Source organism: Panthera leo, chromosome E3 (genome assembly GCF_018350215.1).
Source record: "Panthera leo isolate Ple1 chromosome E3, P.leo_Ple1_pat1.1, whole genome shotgun sequence".
In the NCBI taxonomy this organism is placed as follows: Eukaryota; Metazoa; Chordata; class Mammalia; order Carnivora; family Felidae; genus Panthera; species Panthera leo.
This window is the reverse complement of record NC_056694.1, coordinates 23,784,762-23,806,423: the sequence shown is the minus strand read 5'-3', so window position 1 is coordinate 23,806,423 and position 21,662 is coordinate 23,784,762. Positions and strand designations below refer to the sequence as shown.

The 21,662-nt window shown below is 44.9% G+C and overlaps 2 protein-coding genes and 1 non-coding gene across 15 annotated transcripts in view; all 3 read left to right on the top strand.

Annotated features, from left to right (window-relative positions):
* The window catches only part of EEF2K (eukaryotic elongation factor 2 kinase), a 47,810-nt gene extending 41,718 nt beyond the window's left edge, over positions 1-6,092 (top strand). Inside the window, exons 16-17 of the mRNA XM_042921791.1 lie at positions 955-1,133; positions 2,907-6,092. Coding sequence (XP_042777725.1) covers positions 955-1,133; positions 2,907-3,016 — 289 coding nt within the window. The 3' untranslated portion in view covers positions 3,017-6,092. The remainder of the gene's footprint in view (positions 1-954; positions 1,134-2,906) is intronic.
* Positions 6,093-16,457: 10,365 nt separating this feature from the next.
* Positions 16,458-16,539, top strand: TRNAL-AAG. Its single transcript has one exon. It is a non-coding gene; the product is annotated as a tRNA-Leu (tRNA).
* Positions 16,540-16,749: 210 nt separating this feature from the next.
* The window catches only part of POLR3E (RNA polymerase III subunit E), a 33,422-nt gene continuing 28,509 nt past the window's right edge, over positions 16,750-21,662 (top strand). For 12 of the 13 annotated variants that reach the window (XR_006197706.1, XR_006197705.1, XR_006197707.1 and 9 more), the window contains exon 1: positions 16,750-16,868. The gene's annotated coding sequence lies outside the window, so the exon portion shown is untranslated. Of the gene's footprint in view, positions 16,869-16,926; positions 17,510-21,662 lie in introns of those variants that run through there. The other variant, XM_042921763.1, reaches the window with a different exon arrangement.

Here is a 21,662-nt window from a genome sequence, read left to right as displayed (position 1 = left end):
CTTATCTGCGTCTCTCTTTGCTCTTTCCTGATATGCTATAAATAGTTACTCACATGCTTCCTATTGTGCAGTTAGTACACCCCAAGAAAGAGCCCGCTGCCCTGTTTGCTTTGTATTTTATGTTCAGATTTGGTTGGAACCCATGTATGCCCTTGGTGGCTTGGCCTTTCATAGTAGGGAGAAAGAGTTGAGGGGCAGAGCCAGAGAAAAGCCGGCTATTCTGGGGAGAGCCCTGAGTTGTGCTGGAGGAGCACCAGAACTGGCCAGCACAGGCAGAGGATAAGATGCGGCTGAGTGACTGCTGTTAGCTTGGATGGTTCTGGAGGCCTTGAGAAAGGGTCCTCCACCCACCGCCTCTCCTACTCAAGTCATAGAGCAGACTGGCTGGGTACCAGCCGCTGCTAATGCTAGCCCGTAGTGTGATTCTGTACAAACTAGAAAAATGCCCCTTCCTCAAAATACTCTATATCATCTGTTGGAAATTGTGTAATACATATACCAATTTTTTAAAATGTTTATTTATTTATTTTGAGAGAGAATATACCATGGAGGTGAGTGGGGGAGGGGCTGAGAGAGAGACAGAGAGAGAGACAGACAGACACACAGAGAGAGAAAGAATCCCAAGCAGGCTCCTTGCTGTCAGCAAAGAGCCCAACTCGGGGCTTGATCATGACGTGAGCCATATCAAGAGTCAGATGCTTAACCAACTGAACCACCCAGGTACCCTGGGTAATATACCAATTTTGCTAGGGAAAGCTACTTGACTACTGTCTTAATATCTAAACCTACAATGTGAATGATACCCCTTAGATGTGGTAGCACTGGGTACCATGGGTCATGAATCATAGGTGGTGGCCCCACTGGGATCCCTGACTTGCCTCTCCTGCTGATGGGTCTCCTCCTTCTGCCCATTGCCATGGTAACCTCCAACTTTTCCTTTGTATCTCCTGGAAGGTCCCGAGACTGGCCAGAGGCTCTGCGCTGGTACAACACTGCCCTGGAGATGACAGACTGTGATGAGGGCGGGGAGTATGATGGGATGCAAGATGAGCCTCGATACACGCTGCTGGCCAGGGAGGCCGAGATGCTGTTTACTGGCGGCTGTGGGCTGGAGAAGGACCCGCAGAGATCAGGTAGGGCCTGGCTGACCTGCCCCTGGTATGGAACAGGGAGGGACATAATTCCTGTCTCATTGGGAATTATGGCAGAGGCAAGACTGAATCTCTTCTTTTTTTTTTTTTTTTTTTTTTTTCAGTTTTTATTTATTTACTTGGAGAGAAAGAGAGTGAGGGGAGGGGGGAAGGGCAGAGGGAGGAGGAGAGAGAGAGAATCCCAAGCTGTCAGCGCAGAGCCTGACTCAGGATTCGATCTCATGGATCCCGAGATCATGACCTGAGCTGGAATCAAGAATCAGACGCTTAACCAACTGAGCCAACCAGGTGCCCTAAGACAGTCTCTTCTTTCACTGGAGGGGAGAAAGAGACATACCAGCCCTGTGTGACAGGCTGGATACCCATATGGTGCTGGTTTAGGAGGGGGCTTTATGGAGCTGGGATGCAAATGAACATTTTTATTTTAATGGTTATATATTAGGAGTTTGGTATTTTTGCAATTTTAAAAATTGAACTGACATTTTCATTACACAACAGTCACCATTTTTAAGTGCATGGGTCAGTGGTTTTTAGTATATTCATCATGTTGTGCAACCATCACCACTATCTAATTCCAGAACATTTTCAGTACACCAAAAAGAAACCTGGTACTGGTTAGCAGTCAGTCCCTATTTCCCCCTTCCTCTGTCCTGGCTACTACTAACCTATTCTCTGTCTTTATGGATTTACCTGTTCTGGATGTTTCATATCAATGTAATCATACAATATGTGGTCTTTTGTGTCTAGCTTCTTTCACTTAGCATCTTGTTTTGAAGGTTCATCCATATTGTAGCAGGTATCAGTACGTCATTCCTTTTTATTACCAAATAATATCCCATTGTATAGATACACCACATTTTGTTTATACATTCATCAGTTGATGTGCACACTATATATATATTTTTTTCTGTTACATAATAAGCATACTGAACTCCTGATTTCATAGGATGAGCCTATATTTAAAAGTTTAAAGTTTTTTTAAGATGTGCGAAAAAAAAAAAACCGAAGCCAATAAGGGGTACGTGGGTAGCTCAGCTGGTTAGGCCTCTGGCTCTTGATTTCAGCTCAGGTCATGATCTCACCAGTTGTGGGTTCAAGTCCCACATTGGCCCCTGCTCTGACAGCATGGAGCCTGCTTGGGGTTCTTTCCCTCCCTCTCTCTCTGCCCCTTCCTATTCTGTCCGTCTCTCTCTCTCAAAATAAATAAACTTAAAAAAAAAAAAACTAAGCAAATAATAATGCAACTCTAAAATCCCTTATTTGAAATTTCTAAATCCAAAAAACTCTGAAAACCAAGTGTTTTTGTACACTTTGCACAAATTTTCTTGGAAGCAAAAACCTCTCCAGAACTGACATGAAACTGTTAATCTTTATTTCTTCTATTTATTTCTTCCACTTTCATGCATTCCCTAATTAGGCCTGTAAAAATCCTCACCCTGATTCTCATGGGATCAAATGGAATCACCCCCTCACCCTTAAGCCAATCACTGATCTCATTGAGATGGTTTACTCTGATTGGCTGTGCCTAAGTCTGGATGTCTGATTGGCTCTGTTTAAGTCCCTAAGGCCGGGTGGGAATTGGGAGAGTGTTCTGATTGGCTAGGCTTGAATCACCTGCCCACTCAGGTCAGGAAGAAGTCATTTGGGTTCTTAAAGAAATCTTAGGGTACTGTTCCCCGGGAGGGGTCTGGGTCATAGGGCTGGCAAAAACAACAGGTGGTTCACCTCTTTGTGCCCCACTTTGCTCTCCTTCAGGCGACTTGTACACACAGGCAGCCGAGGCAGCGATGGAAGCCATGAAGGGCCGGCTGGCCAACCAGTACTACCAGAAGGCAGAAGAAGCCTGGGCCCAGATGGAGGAATAGCTTGCCAGGAAAATCACTGCCGTCCAGTCCCAAGCCAAAGGGCTAAGCGCAGGGAGGGGAGGGGGAAGACTTATCATTTAGGGTTTTTTTTGGCGGGGGTAAGGGGCAAGTATTTTTAGTGTATTGTAAATCAACTTTTGTATTTCGTTTTTTGACTCTTGAACGTGTCTTTGCTATTAGCAGAGACACTACAGCTGTCCCTTAGGGCAGCATCTTGGGGAGTGGGGATCGAGAAAGCAGCCTAATGAACCAACATATCGTTTTGAGCTGCTTCTTCTGTTTTTTCTTTTTTGGTCATGAGATGTAAGAAAGTGCTTTTTGCTGCCATTAATGAAGACTATTAGGGCTTTGGGCTTTGCTCACCAGCTTTTTCAGGCTGTACTGAAATGAAATCTTGGGCCCACAGAATTTGTTTCCTGAGTTGTGATGGGGAGGGTAGAGCTGCACATTAACTTTTCCCAGGGTGTATCTTATCATGACTTAGTGCAAAGCCTTATTTCAGAGCATTTGGACGCATGCATGGCATTGTTCTGTGGATGTAAGATTGCACAGTATCAGGCCCCCTTCTGCTGTGGGCGAAGGCCTGCACGCTGGTTGTTGGCTTATCTTTTAATTTCCTTCCCGAATGCAACTGATTTTCTGGAATACAAATTCCATTTTTCAGCATGCTTTCTAGAGTGGGCTTTATAAAACAGGTTTGATTTTTGTATGCACACATTTACTACCTCTAACTTCTCCATCAGCTAGTGTGGGAGAGGGTGCGCCTCAAACCTTTTACATGTAAGGTCAGCAATTTGGAACTGGAGCCTTTACTCCAAGCAGATATATACTCCGCATCTCAGTGGCAGCATCCACAGTGTACCTGAAGTATCCGTGTACAGTGTTCCTCTGTGTTTTCTTAGCATCTGACGTTTATATGTAGAATCTGTTCCCCAGGCCCTCTCTTTGGTATTTTCTGCTTGAAACTGGGCTCATTTTCTTGTAAATTGCAGCCGTACTATTTCAGCCACAGCCCCTTGAGATTTATCTCGGATGTTTGAGAATGAGAGGGCAAGAACTATAAACACTCATTAATTCCAGTAGTTTCCCCAGGGCGAGGCTGTGGCTCTCTGTCTTTAATGAGCTTTCCCTTTAAAAGGAGTAAGATTTAATATCGGTATGATTTCAGTTGGTGTATCAAATAGCAAAGAAAACACACTGCTTTGATCAAGCCCAAGTGCTAAAGCAGCCTCTCTCCCTTTGTTTAAAAAGGGAAACATAAAAATAAAAAAACAGAATGTGACATACAAACCATTCTTATCTGTCCATTGAAACAAGTCTTTCAACACAGTACTGTTAAGTGCTGTGGGGTTGTGAACCTCTGCAGCTGTTGGGTTCCAAAGTTCAGAGTTTTGCCCTATGGGAAAAAATCAAGCGGATTCAGGATGACCCTTGGAAAAATCCTTTAGACTACCTGTAAATTCCAGTATCCCTCATGTGTATGGATACACCACAACCAGCTTCCTTTACAAGTTGGGAGTATTCACCCTTTTTTTCATTTGCACCAGACCAAGAAGTTGGCTTGCATTAGGTTTTTTGTTTGTGTGTTTTAAACCAGTGTGTAGAGTTAAATTGCATGTGGTAAACGTTAAGTGGAAAGCAACTTTATTGTGACTTGTCTCTTACCTCTGTTAAACAGCCAGATAGTAAATACTTTAGGCTTTGTAGGTCATATGATCTCTGTTGTAACTACTCACCCCTGCTGTAGTGAAGAAACACCTATGAGCAGTACCTAAATGAATGAGCTTGGCTGATGTTCCAAGAAAACTTTATTTACAAAAACAGCCTGCCTGGGCAGTAGTTTGCCGACTCTGGCACTAATCCTTGACTAAGAGTTATATAGTATGCCCTGAAGGTAAAAGCTATCTCAACTTTCCAACTTTGAGTGCTCAAAAACACAGGTTGTTGGCACAGAATAGGCCCCACTAAACGTGTGAGCAAATGGAGAGTCATCCCTAGTCACAGCACCTGATCTGTGGCTCTGGTTCTTCCAACCAGTTAATGATTTGTCGTCTGAATTGGCTTGAACTGTCACTCCTCCGCTTCCACCCACCCACCTCCATGGCCTTAACTCAGCCAGCTTCTCTTCCAAAAGGCTGGATGTATAGCTAAGCATATGCTTATTAAGGACTGGGGAGAGTAAAATGATCTGCAAGATGCTGAGATCCTTCTGGGCCAGTAGGAGGACTTATTCCACATTTAAAACCTGGTTTTGTGCCTTCTAAAGCTGGTTAAGGGCTTTTTTTTTCCCCTCGCAAATTATGGGCATACAAAAACAAAAGACAACCCCAGGACATTCCAGCCCAATTGGGAAGTCATCAGAGAGCATCTTGAAGTACAAGAAGCCGTTGAAGGTCCAGGAGATTAACAGAGTCTGTGATATAATCCCATATCTCTAACCGTAGATGGAGAAACCAAGGTTCCAAAAGGTAGACTCTCACAGTGGACCCAGCTGGTTAGTAGCTAGCTGCAGCTAGGATTTGAAAGCTGCTGTTATTTAGAGGATCCTGGGAATGAAATTTAAAATTAGACTAGAATGTAATATCCCTTCAGTTTTGCTGTAGGTTGTTTGTTTTTTTTTAAGCAGGCTTTATGGATGTAAGAAGGAAAAAAAAAAACCAAATGCCACACCCCAGTGCATCTGAATATCCCTTCCCTTCCCCTCACCTGAGGCACTGTGGAAATTTATCATCAAATGCAAATTTGGGGATCCAAGCCAGGTAAATTACCTTTGTTCCTATTTCAGTGATTTCTTTTCCTTTCATCCCAGCACATTTGTCTGCAGTACTAGACATGATTTACAAATCAAATGTTTACAAAGGTACATGCAGCTTGTGTGGGGGGAAAGGAGACAAAATATGCATAATCTCTGCGTGGATTTGTCCCTGTTACTCATGTTTCTAGTCTCAAGGTAACTATTTAACCTAGCAAAGGTAGACACTGGGTAGGATCCAAAGAAGTGGCTTGTGTCATCAATTTACTTTTGCATATGTATTAAGTTCCATTTTGTCTGTTCAAATAAAGTGGTTTCTTTCTTTCCGGTCTCAAATTCAAATGTCTCCTAGTAACAAGGAATGCAGTGGCTGCCTGGAGGGCTCAGGCCCCATCTCAAAGGAGCAGCTGTGATTCAGCTCCAAATGATGGTCACCATGGGAAGTGTGGGCCCAATGTCGCCCCATTTTCCATTTTTTCTATGGCTGCTGAAATTGGATTTGTTAATGCAAGGTCTCCTAATTTTTAATATTTCTAATAAATTCTAATTTTCTAAAAAAATGTGTCTAGATTTTAGATTTGGCCCATATGTTGTCCTTTTGCTTTAAAGTATGTGAACCTGGTTTTTTTTTTTTTTTTTCCTGATTTTTCTTATCCATAAAACAGAAAGAATAATCTTTATATTTCAGAGTGATCATTAGCCTCAGAGGAGATAATGCATGTTAAAGATGCTATGTGATCCAAAACTTAAGAAAATCTTGGTCACTGGTAGGATCATTTGGTTTCAAACTAATGCGTTTTTAACTTTAAGAAATTTGAACTGGGGCGCCTGGGTGGCTCAGTCGGTTAAGCGTCCAACTTCGGCTCAGGTCATGATCTCACGGTTCATGAGTTCAGGCCCCGCTCTGAATTCAGGCTCATGAGTTCAGGCTCTGTGCTGACAGCTCAGGGCCTGGAGCCTGCTTCTGATTCTGTGTCTCCCTCCCCTCAGCTCCTCCCCTGCTCACACTCTGTCTCTCTCTCAAAAATAAATAAAGATTAAAAAAAAAAATTAAAAAAACCCTGAACTCAGGCCTAGTAGATTGAAGTCACACACTTAGGTCCATTTGTTCCTGAGTCCCCACTAAAATGATAGGAAAGAGATTTTCTTCTTTTTTTGTTTTAATTTTATTTTTCAAAAATGTTTTATTTATTTTGAGAGAGAGTGCAAGCAGGGAAGGGGCAGAGGGCAGAGAGAGGAGGACTGAGGATTCAAAGCAGGCTCCGTGCTGACAGCAGTGAGCCCCATGTGGGGCTGGAATCCACAAACTGGGAGATCATGACTTGAGCCAAAGTCAGACGCTCAACCAACTGAGCCACCCAGACACCCCAGGAAAGGGATTTTTTTTTTTAATGGCATAAGCCAATGAGTCTGGAAAGCAAAGGGACTGTAATTGAATTAGCGTGTAGAACCCTGCTGCCCCCAAGGGCTGAGAAATTGGCACCAGGAACCTCTGGAAGGGGCAAGGGGAAATAAAATGGGGCTAAAATAGAGGGTCAGTTGGAAGACTTAAAGTATCAAACTGCTAGACCAGCTCACCTCCCCTGTGTAGCCAACCAGCTGCCTGTCACCCTGCAGAAGCCTGGGGTGCCAGGTGTGGTAGCGTCTGGTTCTCTACAGAAAAGAGGGTTAAGTGGAAGTTTCCATATTGGAGGTAGAAGCTTCACTAGCCACCTTTCCCCCTCTATGCTCCCAGACACTGGCCACCTGACTGACACTCCTGGCAGAAGGCAGACCATTGGAGAAATCTCTATGGAATCTGAGATGAACTACTCCTAGGTACTTGCTCCTAATGAAGCAGGCTGGAGGGGAGCACCTCGTGGGAGAGGCCACAGCCACCAGGCCCCATCCACATCCACAGGAATTCCCAAACTATTCAGCCAGCCAAAGATCCATATGTAAGGATCCATAAGCATTTCATACAAAAGACACCAGAACAAACCAACAGAAGAAACCATCTTGGAGGAAACAACGTGCAGGAAGAAGGAAACCTTAAGAGACAAAAAACTATTATTCATTTCCCTAGATAAGATATTGCAGGGGCGCCTGGCTGCCTCAGTCAGTGGAGTACGTGTGACTCTTAATCAGGGTTGTGGCTTCGAGGCCTGTGTTGGGTGTAGAGATTACTTAAAAATAAAATCTTGAAAAGAAAAAGATAATTGCATCCACAAAAAGAGCAGGTGCATTTCTAAAAATTCACACAATAGGAGCACCTGGGTGGCTCAGTCGGTTAAGCGTCCGACTTCGGCTCAAGTCATGATCTCATGGTTCACAAGTTCAAGCCCCATGTGGGGCTCTGCTGACAGCTCAGTGCCTGGAATCTGCTTTGGATTCTGTGTCTCCCCCTCTCTCTGCCACTCCCCCACTCTTACTCTGTCTCTCTCTCAAAAATGAATAAACATTACAAAAATAAAAATTCACACAACCAAAGAGCTCTTGTAAATTAAGTATACTCTTACAGAAATTAGTAACTTAATAAAAGAATTGGAAAATAATGGACATCTCCCAAGAAGTGGAATAAAAACAACAAAAAGGATGGAAAAAGTGAGAAAATACTAGAAGTCAGAGGAACAAAGTGAGCTGTACAACTGTTTTACAATGGAACACTTAAAATTGTCATCACTTTTGCTTTGTGGAGAAATTAGCTAAGGACAGCCCAAGATTATATGTGTGTAGTTTTTTGTTTCCTTTTTAAGATTTTTAAGTAATCTCTACACCCAACATAGGGCTCAAACTTACAACCCCATGATCCAGAATTATGTGCTGTACTGACTGAGCCAGCCAGGTGCCCCTGTGTGTATACTTTTTTAATGATCTTTTCCTTGACCATTTAAAATTTGGGATCAGAATTCTAAGACCTTAATTTCATAGATGAGATTTTCAAATAGGCTTTTCATAGAAATTGAACTTGCATCTAGATATAGTTGTCACTTTTACTAAATTATATTTGCCATGTGTTGATTCAAATTTAAAGAAGCGGGGTACCTGGGTGGCTTAGTTGGTTAAGCATCCAACTTTGGCTTAGGTCATGATCTCATGGTCCATGAGTTTGAGCTCTGTGTGGAGCTCTGTGCTGGAGCCTGCTTGGGGTTCTGTGTCTTCCTCTCTCTCTGCCCTTCCCCCCCTCTCATGTACTGTCTGTCTCTCAAAAATGAATAAACATTAAAAAATAATAAGAATAAAATAAAATTTAAAGAAGTGAGGGGCGCCTAGGTGGCTCAGTTGGTTAAGCATTGGACTCTTGATTTCAGCTCATGTCGGGATTTCACTGTTTGTGAATTTGACCCCAGTTGGGCTCTGTGCTGATGGTGTGGAGCCTGCTTAGAATTCTCACCTTCTCCCTCTCTCTTTGTCCTGCTCGCATGTGCTCTTTGTCTCTCTCTCTCTCTCTCTCTCAAAAGAAATAAGCTTAAAAAAAATAAAATTGAAGGGAGTGAACTCAGCAGTAAGCGAATACTTTTCCTGTAACACAGTGAAGGTTCCAGAGGTTCGGTTTCTTTCCTTCTACCTTGACGTACTTATAAGTGTTTCACATCACCAAAGGGAGCTCATTAAGTCTGGTTAGGACCTGGTCTGTTGTTTTGTTTGGTTGGTTTTGGTTTTTTTTTACAAGCCATTTGAAGCATCCACTTATTTTTCTTCCTCCACACTTCTTCTTTCTGACTTAATGAGCATTTTTACTTTTCCCAATTATAAACTAAATTCTAGAGAATTGGAGCACTTAATATTAAGTAGTATCTGTTGGAAAAAAAGAAGTGTAATTGTCTTAAAAGAAATTAAAAAAAAAAAAAAGTCTAGGGGCCTAAATTAAGAGTTTGAGAAAGTAGAGGGGAAAGACTCTTTAAAAAATCAAGAATAGTTCTGAGAACTGCAGGATGTGTGTTTTCCAGAATAATAGGGCCCATGACTACCTAACACAATGGATAAGGTTAGACCTATGCCAAGATTCATCTTCATGAAATTTCAGAACACTGTGGATAAAGGATCCTGGAAGCTTCCAGAGGGAAAGAATCAGTTTCATACAAAAGATTGAGAATCAGAATGACATCAAACATCATCTTAACAGTAACATTGGAAGATGATGCCTTCTAAATTCTGGGGAAAATGCTCTTAACCTACACTCATATGTCCAACTATCAATCAAGTATAAGGGTAGAATAAAGACATTTTCAGACCTACAAATTTTCAAAAAATTCATCTTTCATGTACGCTTTCTCCAGAAGACACTGGAGGATTTGCTCTCTCAAAGGAAGGCTAGTGTGTGTGGAAATAACAAGAAATGCATGGGGTCCGGCACTATATTGAGGCGAAATCACACCCTGAAGCGTGTGGGATGATCCCAACATGGTGGGCTTGCCCTAAACTTAAAGAGTTTACAGCCCTGTGGGGGCACGTGGCCTGCTCAGTCAGTAGAACATGCAAATCTTTTCTTTTTTTTTTAATTTTTTCTAATGTTTATTTTAGAGAGAGAGAGAGAGAGCAAGCAGGGGAGGGGCAGAGAGAGAGAGAGAGAGGGAGACACAGTATCCGAAGCAGGCTACAGGCTCCCAGTTGTCAGCACAGAGCCCAGCACAGGGCTCCAACCCACAAACCGCGAGATCATGACCTGAGCCGAAGTCTGCCGCTCAAGCTACTGAGCCACCCAGGCGTGCCAGAACGTGCAACTCGTGATGTCAGGGGTCCTGAGTTTCAGCCCCATGCTGGGAATAGTTTGCTGGGGAAAAAAAAAAAAATTAAAAAAAAGTTTATAGGCTTGACGAGGGAGAAATGTCTTCAAGAAGCTGAAGCGATAGACTGCCTTATATGTCTGTGTGGCAAGGATGGACAATCTGAAGTTGAGTTAGGTATGAATCCATAGAAACTAGACACATTTTTTTCATAAGGCGATTGTTAACTATAAACATTTTCCAGAAAAGGAAAAATAACAGTTGAGTGTATAGCTAAGCTTGAGCTTAGTGCGTGGCATTTACTAATTACTGCACAAATGATATCACAATATGAATATTTGGAGGGCTGGGATCAGGGAATGTTTGTGATAGTGGAATTAGGGATGGTTAGAGTTCAATTCTTACCTTCCTTGGTAAGAAACCAGTCAGGAATGCCTAAAACAGGGGTAGGGGAGTGGGGAAACGATGTAAGTATGTTGTTTAGACATTTGGAGATAAACATCAGAAGAAATCAGCTGAAAGTTGAAAGTGGTTGCCTGGGATGGAAGGGGGAGGCAGGCATACAGCTGATTTTGATAACAAGCCTTATAGAATTGATATACACACGCATGGCTTTGATTCAATTAAAGTAAGAATTTAAAATATACTAAGTTGGGGCACCTGGGTGGCTCAGTTGGTTGAGCATCTCTTGATATCAGCTCAGATAATGATTAAATGGTTTGTGGGATCGAGCCCTGAGTAGGGCTCTGCACTGACAGCAAGAGCCTGCCTGGGAGTCTCTCAATCTCTCTCTCTCTCTCTCTCTCTCTCTCTCTCTCTCTCTCTCTCTCTCCCCCTCTCTGCCCTTCCCCTGCTCTCGCTTTCTCTCTCTTAAAATAAATAAAACATTTAAAATAAAATAGGGGTGCCTGGGTGGCTCAGTCGGTTAAGTGTCCGACTTCTGCTCAGGTCATGATCTCACAGTTTGTGAGTTCGAGCCCCACATCGAGCTCTGTGCTGACAGCTCAGAGCCTGGAGCCTGTTTCAGATTCTGTCTCCCTTTCTCTGTGCTCCTCCCCCACTTGTATACACACACACTCACACTCTCTCCCTCTGTCTCAAAAATAAACATTAAAATAATAAAATAAAGTATCCACGAAGTTAAAAATACTAAATTAAATTTTCTAAGTTAAAAACTCGCTATAGTAATTAAATGTATTGAGCATCTACTATGTTTTGACTCTAAGGCACCATTGATCTTAAGATATACCATTAATTTATGAATAAGAAAAAAACACTGAAAATAAACCATCTGCCATTGGTCACAGGATGCAGGTCAATTGTAGAGACATTAAAATGTGAAGGACAAGTCTTAGAAATGATATACAGTATGTCAGACTTTGCACTGGGCATATAAAGTTATCTCTAACCCTATAACAAATGTCAGTATTATCATGACCATTTCACAGATGAGAAAAAGGAGGCTTAAAGGGGTCCCTTTGCAAATGCATTTGCCAAGAATGTTTTAGTTAATCAAGAAAGAAAGTTAGAGATGCCTGGGTAGCTCAGTTGAGCATCAGACTCTTGATTTTGGCTTAGGTCATGAGTTTATGGTTCCTGAGATACAGCCCCAAAATGGGATTCTCTCTCTTCCTCTGCTTGGGATTCTCTCTCTCCTCTCTCTCTCTGTCCCTCCCCTTCTCTCTCTCGCTCTCAAAATAAATAAACATTTTTTTTTAAAAAAAAGGAAAGTTGAAGGTTTAAAGATCAGATGTGGCCATAGTTCCAACATGAACAATGCCACCTGCTGCTGTGTTATTCCGTGACCTACCAGCATCTTCCTGGGACACCAGGAGTGTGTTTGCAAAACTAGAACTTAAAGGAATTGAGGAAGGGTGCCACCACCAGCGGAGTCTGCAGCATAATGTGACTCAACACAGGACATCTTAACTCAGATGGGTGTTTGAGTGGTCAAGGGGTGAGGTTACTGCATGCCCCAATTTACCAGGGAGAGCCCTAGTTCACTCCCGTGTCCCAGTTTTCCTTCCAATTAAGCATTTGTTCCAGAAAAAAAAGAGTGCTCTGGGCACCATGCTAAGGGCGTATGCTCTGCACACAACTGAAGTGTGTCTCCTGCAAGAACAAATTTCCTTTGGGGGAGGGCTGGGTGATCACTTGAGTTCCTTGGTGGTAGGTAACTCTATGCTGGCTAACTTTAGCAAAGAAGCAATTTGGGGGGAAGGAAGTAGCTTTTAACAGAATGGAAGCTTACAGAATGAAAGAATCAGGGGGAGGTACCAGAGTGAGTGTGCAGATCCAGGAAGGAGAAGGTAACTGATGGTCTGAAGGTCAGTCTATCACCCTGCTAGTGAGCTAAACCCTGTGGTATCCAGATTCAGATTCCCAGGCTAAAGCCTCTGATTGGTCCAGTCGGGTCTTGTGCCCACCCCCTTAGCCCTTTGATGGACTGTTCCTCCAGGACCATAGGGAGGTTTCCCCAAAGGAAAATCAATATTGGAAACAGAAAATGGGGAAAAGGATTCTGGGAAGGAAAAAAACAACTGATTCCCACCCAGACAGAGTATTCCCTTTCATGAGGAAGAGGAAAAGGGCCTTGAAGGTTAAAGGAGAGTGTTGAGGAAAATTTTCAGATGGTTTTGTGGCAAGCCTATGTCAAAATTTTATTACAATCTTGCTGTAAGAATGGTCCAAAGATTCATATTTGGTAGGAAAATGTTCAAAAAATGTACTTTTTAATACAGTATTACCTATATAGAGCAAATTGCACAGTCTTAAGTATACAACTTGATGAACTTTGAGCATTTACAGCACCCCAGAAAGCTCCCTTGGGCCTCTTCCCAAGCAATAATACCCCCACCCACTCCTTCCCCACCCCACACACAGTGACCAATCTTTTGGCCTCTGTCCTGGTAGACACATTCTATAGGAAATGATTAAATTGAAAAGAATGTTCAGTAAAAGTTCACTATGCTCTTGACTGACAGATGAGAGTCAATTGAGTGGGTAGAAAGCTAGCTTTACGGCACAAATCTCAATGCTATCAAATGTCATAAGAAGAAGCTTAAGCATTTTATCAGGAACATTAATTTCTTTCCAGAAGAAGATTCGTGCAGAAAGGGTTTGTCTCAATCCAGGTTTAGGATAATTTTCCTTTTATAGGAGCAAGAGAGTGAAGAATGGAGGGATCCAGGACTGAGTCCCCATGCCCATCCTCGCTGCCTGCAGCTGAGGGTTTATGACATAGAGACAGCCAGTCTTCACCTGACAGGCCCTAGATTGGGGGTGGGGGGAGAGATGGGCAGTGTCTGACCTGTGGTGCTTCTCCCCTCCATCTGCCCCATTAACCAGGGGCAGAGAAGTAGGCATACCAAGGGATAGTCAGGGTTTCAACCCTTCCCTCCACCTCCCTACTTAAAGCTGCTAGGACAGACCCTGCTGGAACAGACCCTCAAGACCCTCCTGTGGGCCCAGGAGTTCTGATACAACATTTTGCTTTTCCTGCTTATTACTTTCACATCTGATTCTCACAGACAGCTGTGTAGTAGGGCTGGGAGACTGCAAGAAACTCCCAAACGGAGGCCCTGGGCTCGGCCTTTCGGAATCGACCTGCATCTGCGTAGACTCCCTGTTAAATACCCCATCCAGTGTGTATTAGTAGAGACAGACGTGAATTGCTCCAGAATGTTCTGTCAGAAATATCTCTAGCTTCATTTGAGCCCCTACCATACAAGGAGGGGTGTGTGTGTGTGTGTGTGTGTGTGCTATTTCTTACAATGGATAGCTACCAGGTAGCACTAGCTTTAGCAGAAAAGGGGTATTTATTGCAATGATAAAAGGATGTCTCCAAGAATGTGAATCCCACTGGGTTCTAGGAAGGGTCTTGAGCTGGCAGTCAGAAACCCTTTAGGATTTTTCTATGACTCTGCTTCTCTCATCGTATCATTCTTTCTTTTTCTATGCATTAGCTTTCTCTACTCCAATCCATTTCACAAAATATGGCCATCCCAAATGCCCCTTTCTCCCTTGTTCTAGTCAGTCCTGGACACTAATGCTTAACACTGTAACACTTAAAATGGTCAAATTAACAAACAGGAAATCACCATGTTTCAGTTCAGATTCTTAAAAGAGAATCTGAATCCTATATCTACCATAGAGCCCACTGGCCATGGTGTGGCAGGGCCAGGGGGTCACAGCACAATGGTGACACTCAGGAATCTACTCTCCAGGCTGGTCAGGCAATTCTTAGAAAAGTGAGCTTAGGCAGAGATTTCAGCAATTATCCTTCACCATGGGGATATTTCCTTTTGGAAAACCCAGCTCACAACTCACAGAGTCCCTCCTAGTACTAAAACACTGTGACTGGATTAATGTTCTATTGATCTGAAGAACTATTCCTCATTTAGCTTTGAATCCCCTGTGTCCTCAACAGACGGCTGGCTGCTTCTGTATTTTTTAAGGATTCCTTTAAAAGCAGCAAACTCTCCTCATGCAATGAAATGTTTGCCTATCAATATTTATGTTAAAGGTAGGTGGGGAAAAAAAGTGGGTTGAGGAAGAATTGAAGAGAAGGAGAAATATCGAATGCCCAAATGTTAGGGTATGTGCCAACTGTTTATTAACCAGAAACTTGAATATAACAATGTAGTATAAACAACCTATATGTCCATATTCACATCATGGAATAAATTAAATCTACATGCATGGTGATAGACCTCATAATGTTGGAGTAGAAAAGCAAGTTGCAGAATGATCTTGGCATAATAAAATTTATGTAAATGAAAAACATACAGAAGACCATTCAATATATTGACTCTATATATTTTCCATGAGTGTGTATATATATGTATATACATACATACAAATATCTATATTATATCTATAGGTATTAATATAGATTCATACATAGATATATACACACACAAATATCTATGTAGGCATAGACATAGTTATGAAATTATAAGAAATGGATTGAATACACATCAAATCATAATAATAGTTATAGCCAAGGGAGGATGTTTGGGAAGGAGGCTTTATTTTTAATTTGTAATTGTCTAGTATATTTCTATTTTTTTAATTTTTTAATTGTCTAGTATATTGTAGCTGGAGTTTTTAAAGGATAGCATATTCATACCGTTTCCTGTGTACCTTTTAATAAAAAGTATATACATAGGAAAAGAATTGGAAGTGAAATGCCACAATATTAGGTGGGTGGGAATGTGGATAATTATTTTTTCTTTGAACTTTTTCTGTATTTTTAAATATCTATTTACATCAATATGGATAGATATTTTTAAAGTATATTTGGGTGGAAAAACGGTAGCATATCAATAGTAATAGTATGATGATATTTATGTAAAAACCCATACACACACACACACAAAACATCAATTTCCTATGGATATATATATATATGTATATATATATCCACATATCTATATCTATCTATCTATCTATCTATCTCCACATAAATTCACAGCAAAAAGTCCAGAAAGACACATAGTAAGTTGAGAACAATAGTCATTTCTGTGGATGAGACTTAGGAGGAGGGTCAAAGGTCAAAGAGCATTTGTACCTTATCTGCATAGTTCTCATATTTTGCAATACTTCACTTACTAGTTGAGTAACTAACAATTAAAACACACAACTTTTCCGAGAAAACTGCCTAAGCCAGCTCCCCTGGTTTAGCCTTCCGAGCCCCCTGGGGCGAGTTACTGGCGAATCCACCATTTCTTCCGGTGATACGTGGCTCCGCCTGAGGTCACCAGGTTAAACAGCCGACTAAGAACACGGATTCTTAAACTGCTTTTTACTCTAAAATCTATTTGAAACAAATCTGGGTCTAAATATTGGAGCAAATATTTTCTTTTAAATGCTTGATATGTTTGAAATAGCTCTACCGGAATAAGTTGAAATACAAAACATGCCAGTAAAATTTGCTTCTAAAAGTATTAAGTAGTTTTTCGGAACGCCATTGCCACAACTGGGTAGCGTGGCCGAGCGGTCTAAGGCGCTGGATTAAGGCTCCAGTCTCTTCGGGGGCGTGGGTTCGAATCCCACCGCTGCCAGCACTGCTTTTTCCCTTTTTGTCCCTACTGCCTTCCTGCCGGGCTCTGTATCTGCTGTTTTTGTTGGCTCATCAGCACCCCCTGCTGCCAGACCCGGCAGACGGCCTGCATGAATGGAGAGGCGGAGGGGGCGGGGCCACGCGCGCCGGGGCGGGGCATTGTGGGTAAAAGGAAGCGCTAGGCCCGGCCCCGCTCCCCCCACGTGTCCGCTGGAGTTTCTCCACCAGCAACATGGCCGCTGCCTAAGAGAAGAGCAGGGCCGCCGCCACCTCTGCAGCCCGCGGGTACCTGGGCCGTTGCCGCCGCCCGCGCGCGGCCCCCGCGGAGAGGTGAGTGCCGAGCAGGCAGCGCACGCCCGTGCTTGAGCCGGGCCGCACTCGCGAGGTGGGCCTGGGCTGGGCTGCCGAGTAGGCCGGGAGGCCCGCGCCGAGCCCAGGGGCTGGGGGCCTCTCAGGACTCGGGCGGGAAGGATGGACGGCTGACCTCCGTTGATCCGGGCCGGCCGCGGCCTCAGACCTCGGTCCTGCCCGGTAGTCGAGGACGCCGCGGGCGAGGCTGCCGGCGGTGACTCAGGGTCTAGCCACCTTGCCCCGCCCGGCCCAGGCGGGCATCCCTACGGGAGCACCTGTCCGAAGGCAGCCGGTGTCCCGCCAGCGCGGCTACTCGTGCGGATGGTCAGGGACGGGGTCTGACCACCCGTGAGGGAGGCGAAGCCCATTGGACAGTGTGGCCCGGGGCCGGCGACCCGCCCCGCTGGGCAGGGGGAGGGTACCCAAAGCCTGCCCGGGCCCCTTTCTCGCCGCTGAACCAGATCAGCCTCCGCCCGGCAAGGCCCGGCATTCTTCATTCATCTATTCAGGCCACCATTCAGCGTTAACTGAGAGCCAGCAACGTGCGGCGGATACGGCCCTGACCATTTGGTCGGAGGAGGTGTCAGCAAGCACGTCAAGTAAACCAGTACATAAACAAGGTCGTTCAGTTATATTAGCTTTAGAATCGTTGGGTGATAGAGGAGATCTTAGCAGTCGCCACAGTTTCTTCGTCTGTAAAATGGGGATAATAAAATTTCCTACCTCGTAGGGCTGTTGATGAGGGCTAAATAGGGTAAGGCGCGAGAAGCCCCAGCTCGCTGCGTTTGATGTGTGGCGGCGTTATATCCTACTTTGGAAGAAAACATGTTGCCGAGTAATAACAAAGTTCCCTGCGGGTTACATTTATTACCTTTTTTAACCCTCACTGTAGTCCTGGGGGGATCTGTACTTTCATTATCCCCATTTTAGGGATGAAAATAGCGAGACTTTTCAAGATTAAGCAATCCCAGGTGGGCCATGGCTGGGAAGTAGTTGAGGTGGGATTTGAACCGGGGTAGTTCTGCTCTGAGAGTCCAGGCTCTTACCCACTATACCATACTGCCTTTTACTTGAAAGGTGTGCAGCATAGTGGTTAAGAAAGGGATCATTGACATCAGCCGGACCCAGGTTTCTGCTCTGGTTCTGCTTTCCTCCAGCACTGTGACCTTGGACGAATTACTTATACTCTCTGAATCTTCGTTTCCTCATTTCTTAATTGGGAATGATGAATCTTGACTTAAAGGACTATTGAGAAGATGAGAATGTGTGTGAAGTCTTTAGAGAAGGGTCTGATGCTCAATTAAGGGCTAATTAGTTCTTTTTCTCAAGGCTAACTCTTTAACAGAGGTGGCCCAGAGAGGGGAGATGCCTTGCCCTGGAGGCACAGAGGCAGTTAGAATCCTGGCCTTGAGACCCTTTGCCTTGGGGCACTCTCCTCTTAACTGTGTCGTATTTTGTCCTCTCCCCCCAGTAGCTGGAGAGTCTTTGAAATTGCCTGTGCATTTACAATTGGATGACAGGTTAGATTCCTAGGCACACAGGGATACACCCAGGTGTGGCATTTAGGTATTTCCCTTGGCTCCACCTGCTACCCTTGTCCCCTTTACATTTGTTGGCAGCTCCCTGTTGGGGGAAATTTTGTGTGCCCAAGGCCATGGAGCCACCCCCAGAACACCATTATGGCTGCAAGATGCCCGGTTGAGGCCAGGGTGGTCATTGGTAGTCACTACAGTTGGGGAAGCTTGACTTGTGGCTGGGAAGCCTGCTTCTGCCTGGGCCATAGCCTCTGTCTGTTCTCAAGTACCCATGAGGCCCACACTGTGAGGCCACCAGTCTCTGGTTGGGCCTGAGTCAGGCTTACTGGGTTAAGGGTCTGTAACCACCTGATTTCACGTACTCGTTTATTTAATTATTCTTTGTACTGTATTGAGTGTCTACTTCATGCCAGGCACTGTTCTAGGCACTGGGAGAACAGCGTGAATTTTAAAAAGACTAACACTGGGGTGCCTGGGTGGCTCATTTGGTTAAGTGTCCAACTCTTGATTTCTGCTCGGGTCATGATCTCGTGGTTGGTAGGATCGGCCCCGCATCAGGCTCTGCGCTGAAGGTGCGGAGTCTGCTAGCCTGCTTGGGAATCTCTCTCTCTCTCTCTCTCTCTCTCTCTCTCTCTCTCAAAATAAATAAAATTAAAAAAAAAAAAGATAATAATCCTTATAACAACTTGATGAAGTACGTATAATCATCTCCACTTTATGGTTGAGGTAATTGAAGCGCTGAGAGAGCCACGTGGAGCTTCTGTTCTAGTGCAGAAGGTGGACAACACATAAGCAGGTAGGATAGGTAGTTGCAGACTGTGATAAGCACCATGAAGGGAATAAAATGGAGGTGGTGGTGACTGGGAACCAGTTGGTGGAGGAGCTCTTTAAGATGGGTGGTCAAGGAACCTCTCCTCCTGGAAGGGGGTTGGGTGGCAGTGATACCTAATGAAAAAGATCCAGCTTTGAAAACACCTGGGGAAAATTGGTGGCATGCAAAGGTCCTGAGACAGGCTGGGGCCTGGCCTCTCGGAGGCCCAGCAAGTGGCTACCTGGCCACGTAGCTAGTGAGAGAAAGGCAAGGCCAAGATCATATAGGGCCTTGGGGCCATGGAAGGGAATTTAGATTTTATTCTATGTGGCAGTTGAAGCGTTTTGAGCAGGAGAATGATGTGCTTTACTTTTCTGCAGGGACAACTCTGGCTGTCTCTGAGACGGCTGGAGGTAGAAAAGAGGAGCCTCAGGGAAACTTGTTGAAGGGGTACTTTTCTCTCTTTCTTTCTTTCTTTCTTTCTTTCTTTCATTCATTCATTCATTCATTCAACTTTATCGAGAGAGAGAGAGAGAGAGAATGAACGAACGAGAACACAAGCCGGGGAGGGGCAGAGAGAGAAGGAGAGAGAGAATCCCAAGCAGGCTCCACAGGGTCAGGGCTCGAACCTACGGACCGTGAGATCATGCCCTGAGCCGAAACCAGAAGTGGGATGCTTACTGAATTGAGCCAGCCACGCACCCCAGAAGGGGTACTTTTAAAATCGTGGATCGAGATTTATTAGTAAATGGCGCCTGGCTGGCTCAGTCTGTGGAGCATGTGGCTTTTGATCTCTTCGTGGTGAGTTGGAGCCCCATGTTGGGCACAGAGATTACTTAAAAAAAAATTTATTAGGGGGATGTAAAATCGCCTTAGAGGATTGTTACCAGTATGTTTAATTTTAATGGGCGAGGGTAGAAAACACCACTGCCCCACATATAGTAGGGGCAGTTATGGCTGTGTGAAGCCTTGGTTTAGTTACGTAATTTTGTGTATGTTCTGGGTCCTGTATATGAAATGGATTTCTTACTAGAGGTTTTAGGCTGAAAACTTGGAAAGCCACCGCGTTGGATGCTGTTGGCTGGGAGGCTGAAAGGAAGTGAGAACCCTGTGTGGCCCTGGTCACTGTACCGTGGCAGGGGGGAGGAGCGCCAGCTCCAGGTCGGTCCGCCTCCCTGAGCTCCCCAGGGACCAGGGGAGAGGCCAGCAGAGCACAGCTAGGGAGCCCAGCAACAGCCGAGAAAGCCGGTTTCTCAGGAATGATTACGTCAGGGGAACCTCCCAGGCTACGCCTCTTGTACGTGTGACCCGTTCCACTCGGGTGGAAGTTCGCAGTCTCTGTTGTCCACAGAACCAGCTCAGAGGAGCGAGGTGCTTGACATACATCGGCGGCACTTGGCAACCAGCGCAGATGGGCAGGAGCGGGCACCTAAAACTGTCGGTTTGGGGCTTCTGGTTTACGTCTAGGCCTCCAGCCAGAACTGTTGAGGTAGCCGGCTTCCCCTGGCCTGCTTCTTGCCTCCTCGAGTCTTCCTCCACTCAGAAACCTGTGGTAGCTCCCCATTAAGTAGCCTTCCTGTGGTTCGTTTATTCAGAAAGCAGGTGTGTAGGGAGTGCCTGCTGTGGGCTCAGGGGGATACAGCAAGGGACAGAGTAGAGCAGAGCCTCTGCCTTCGTGTAATTTGTGGCCTAGTGGCAGTGGGGGTGGGGACAGGTGATATATACAGAGCTATAAACTGTCAGGTGGCGATGTGTGCATCAGAGCAGGGATGGGAGTTGGAGGGGGGTGTTGCAATTTTGGATAGGGTGGACAGAGAAAGTCTCAGTGGTGAGGTGACATTTGAGCAAAAACCTGGAAGAGGTGAGGGAGGGAGCCATGAGGCTCCCAGGGTAGAATTGTTCCCAAGGCCTGAGGTTGGGGAAGAGGGAGGAAGGGAGCCCGGGGGAGGCTAGGTCTGAGAGGGAAAGGGGCCGTGGTGTCAACAGGTGCGTCATAAAGACTTGAGCTTCTGCCCTGAGTGGGACAGGAGGCCTTCAAGGCAGAGGCGTGACAGGCTGCGACATGACTTTCAGAAGGGTCACTGGCACTGGCTGTGGAGATGGGCAGAGATCATAGCGTCTCAGGTGGGGCAGGGAGAGCATTTATTTAGGCCATTGCTGTCATGCAGGCAGACGTTGGAGCTGTCTGGACTGGGGAGGTAGCAGTGGGGGTGCCCAGACCCCAGACCTACCTTAAAGGTAGAGCTGACCGGAGTTGTTGGTGTGGGGTGATGGGAACAGAGGCCTCAGGGATGGGGCTGGTGTTGGTGCCGAGCAGGCTGAGTTTAGAACGTGTATCTGGAATGCATGAGATGATTTCAGGTGGTGCAGCTCAGCCATTGAATCCCACTCCTGGTGAAGGTATTACGCCCTTTTAAGTTTATTTTG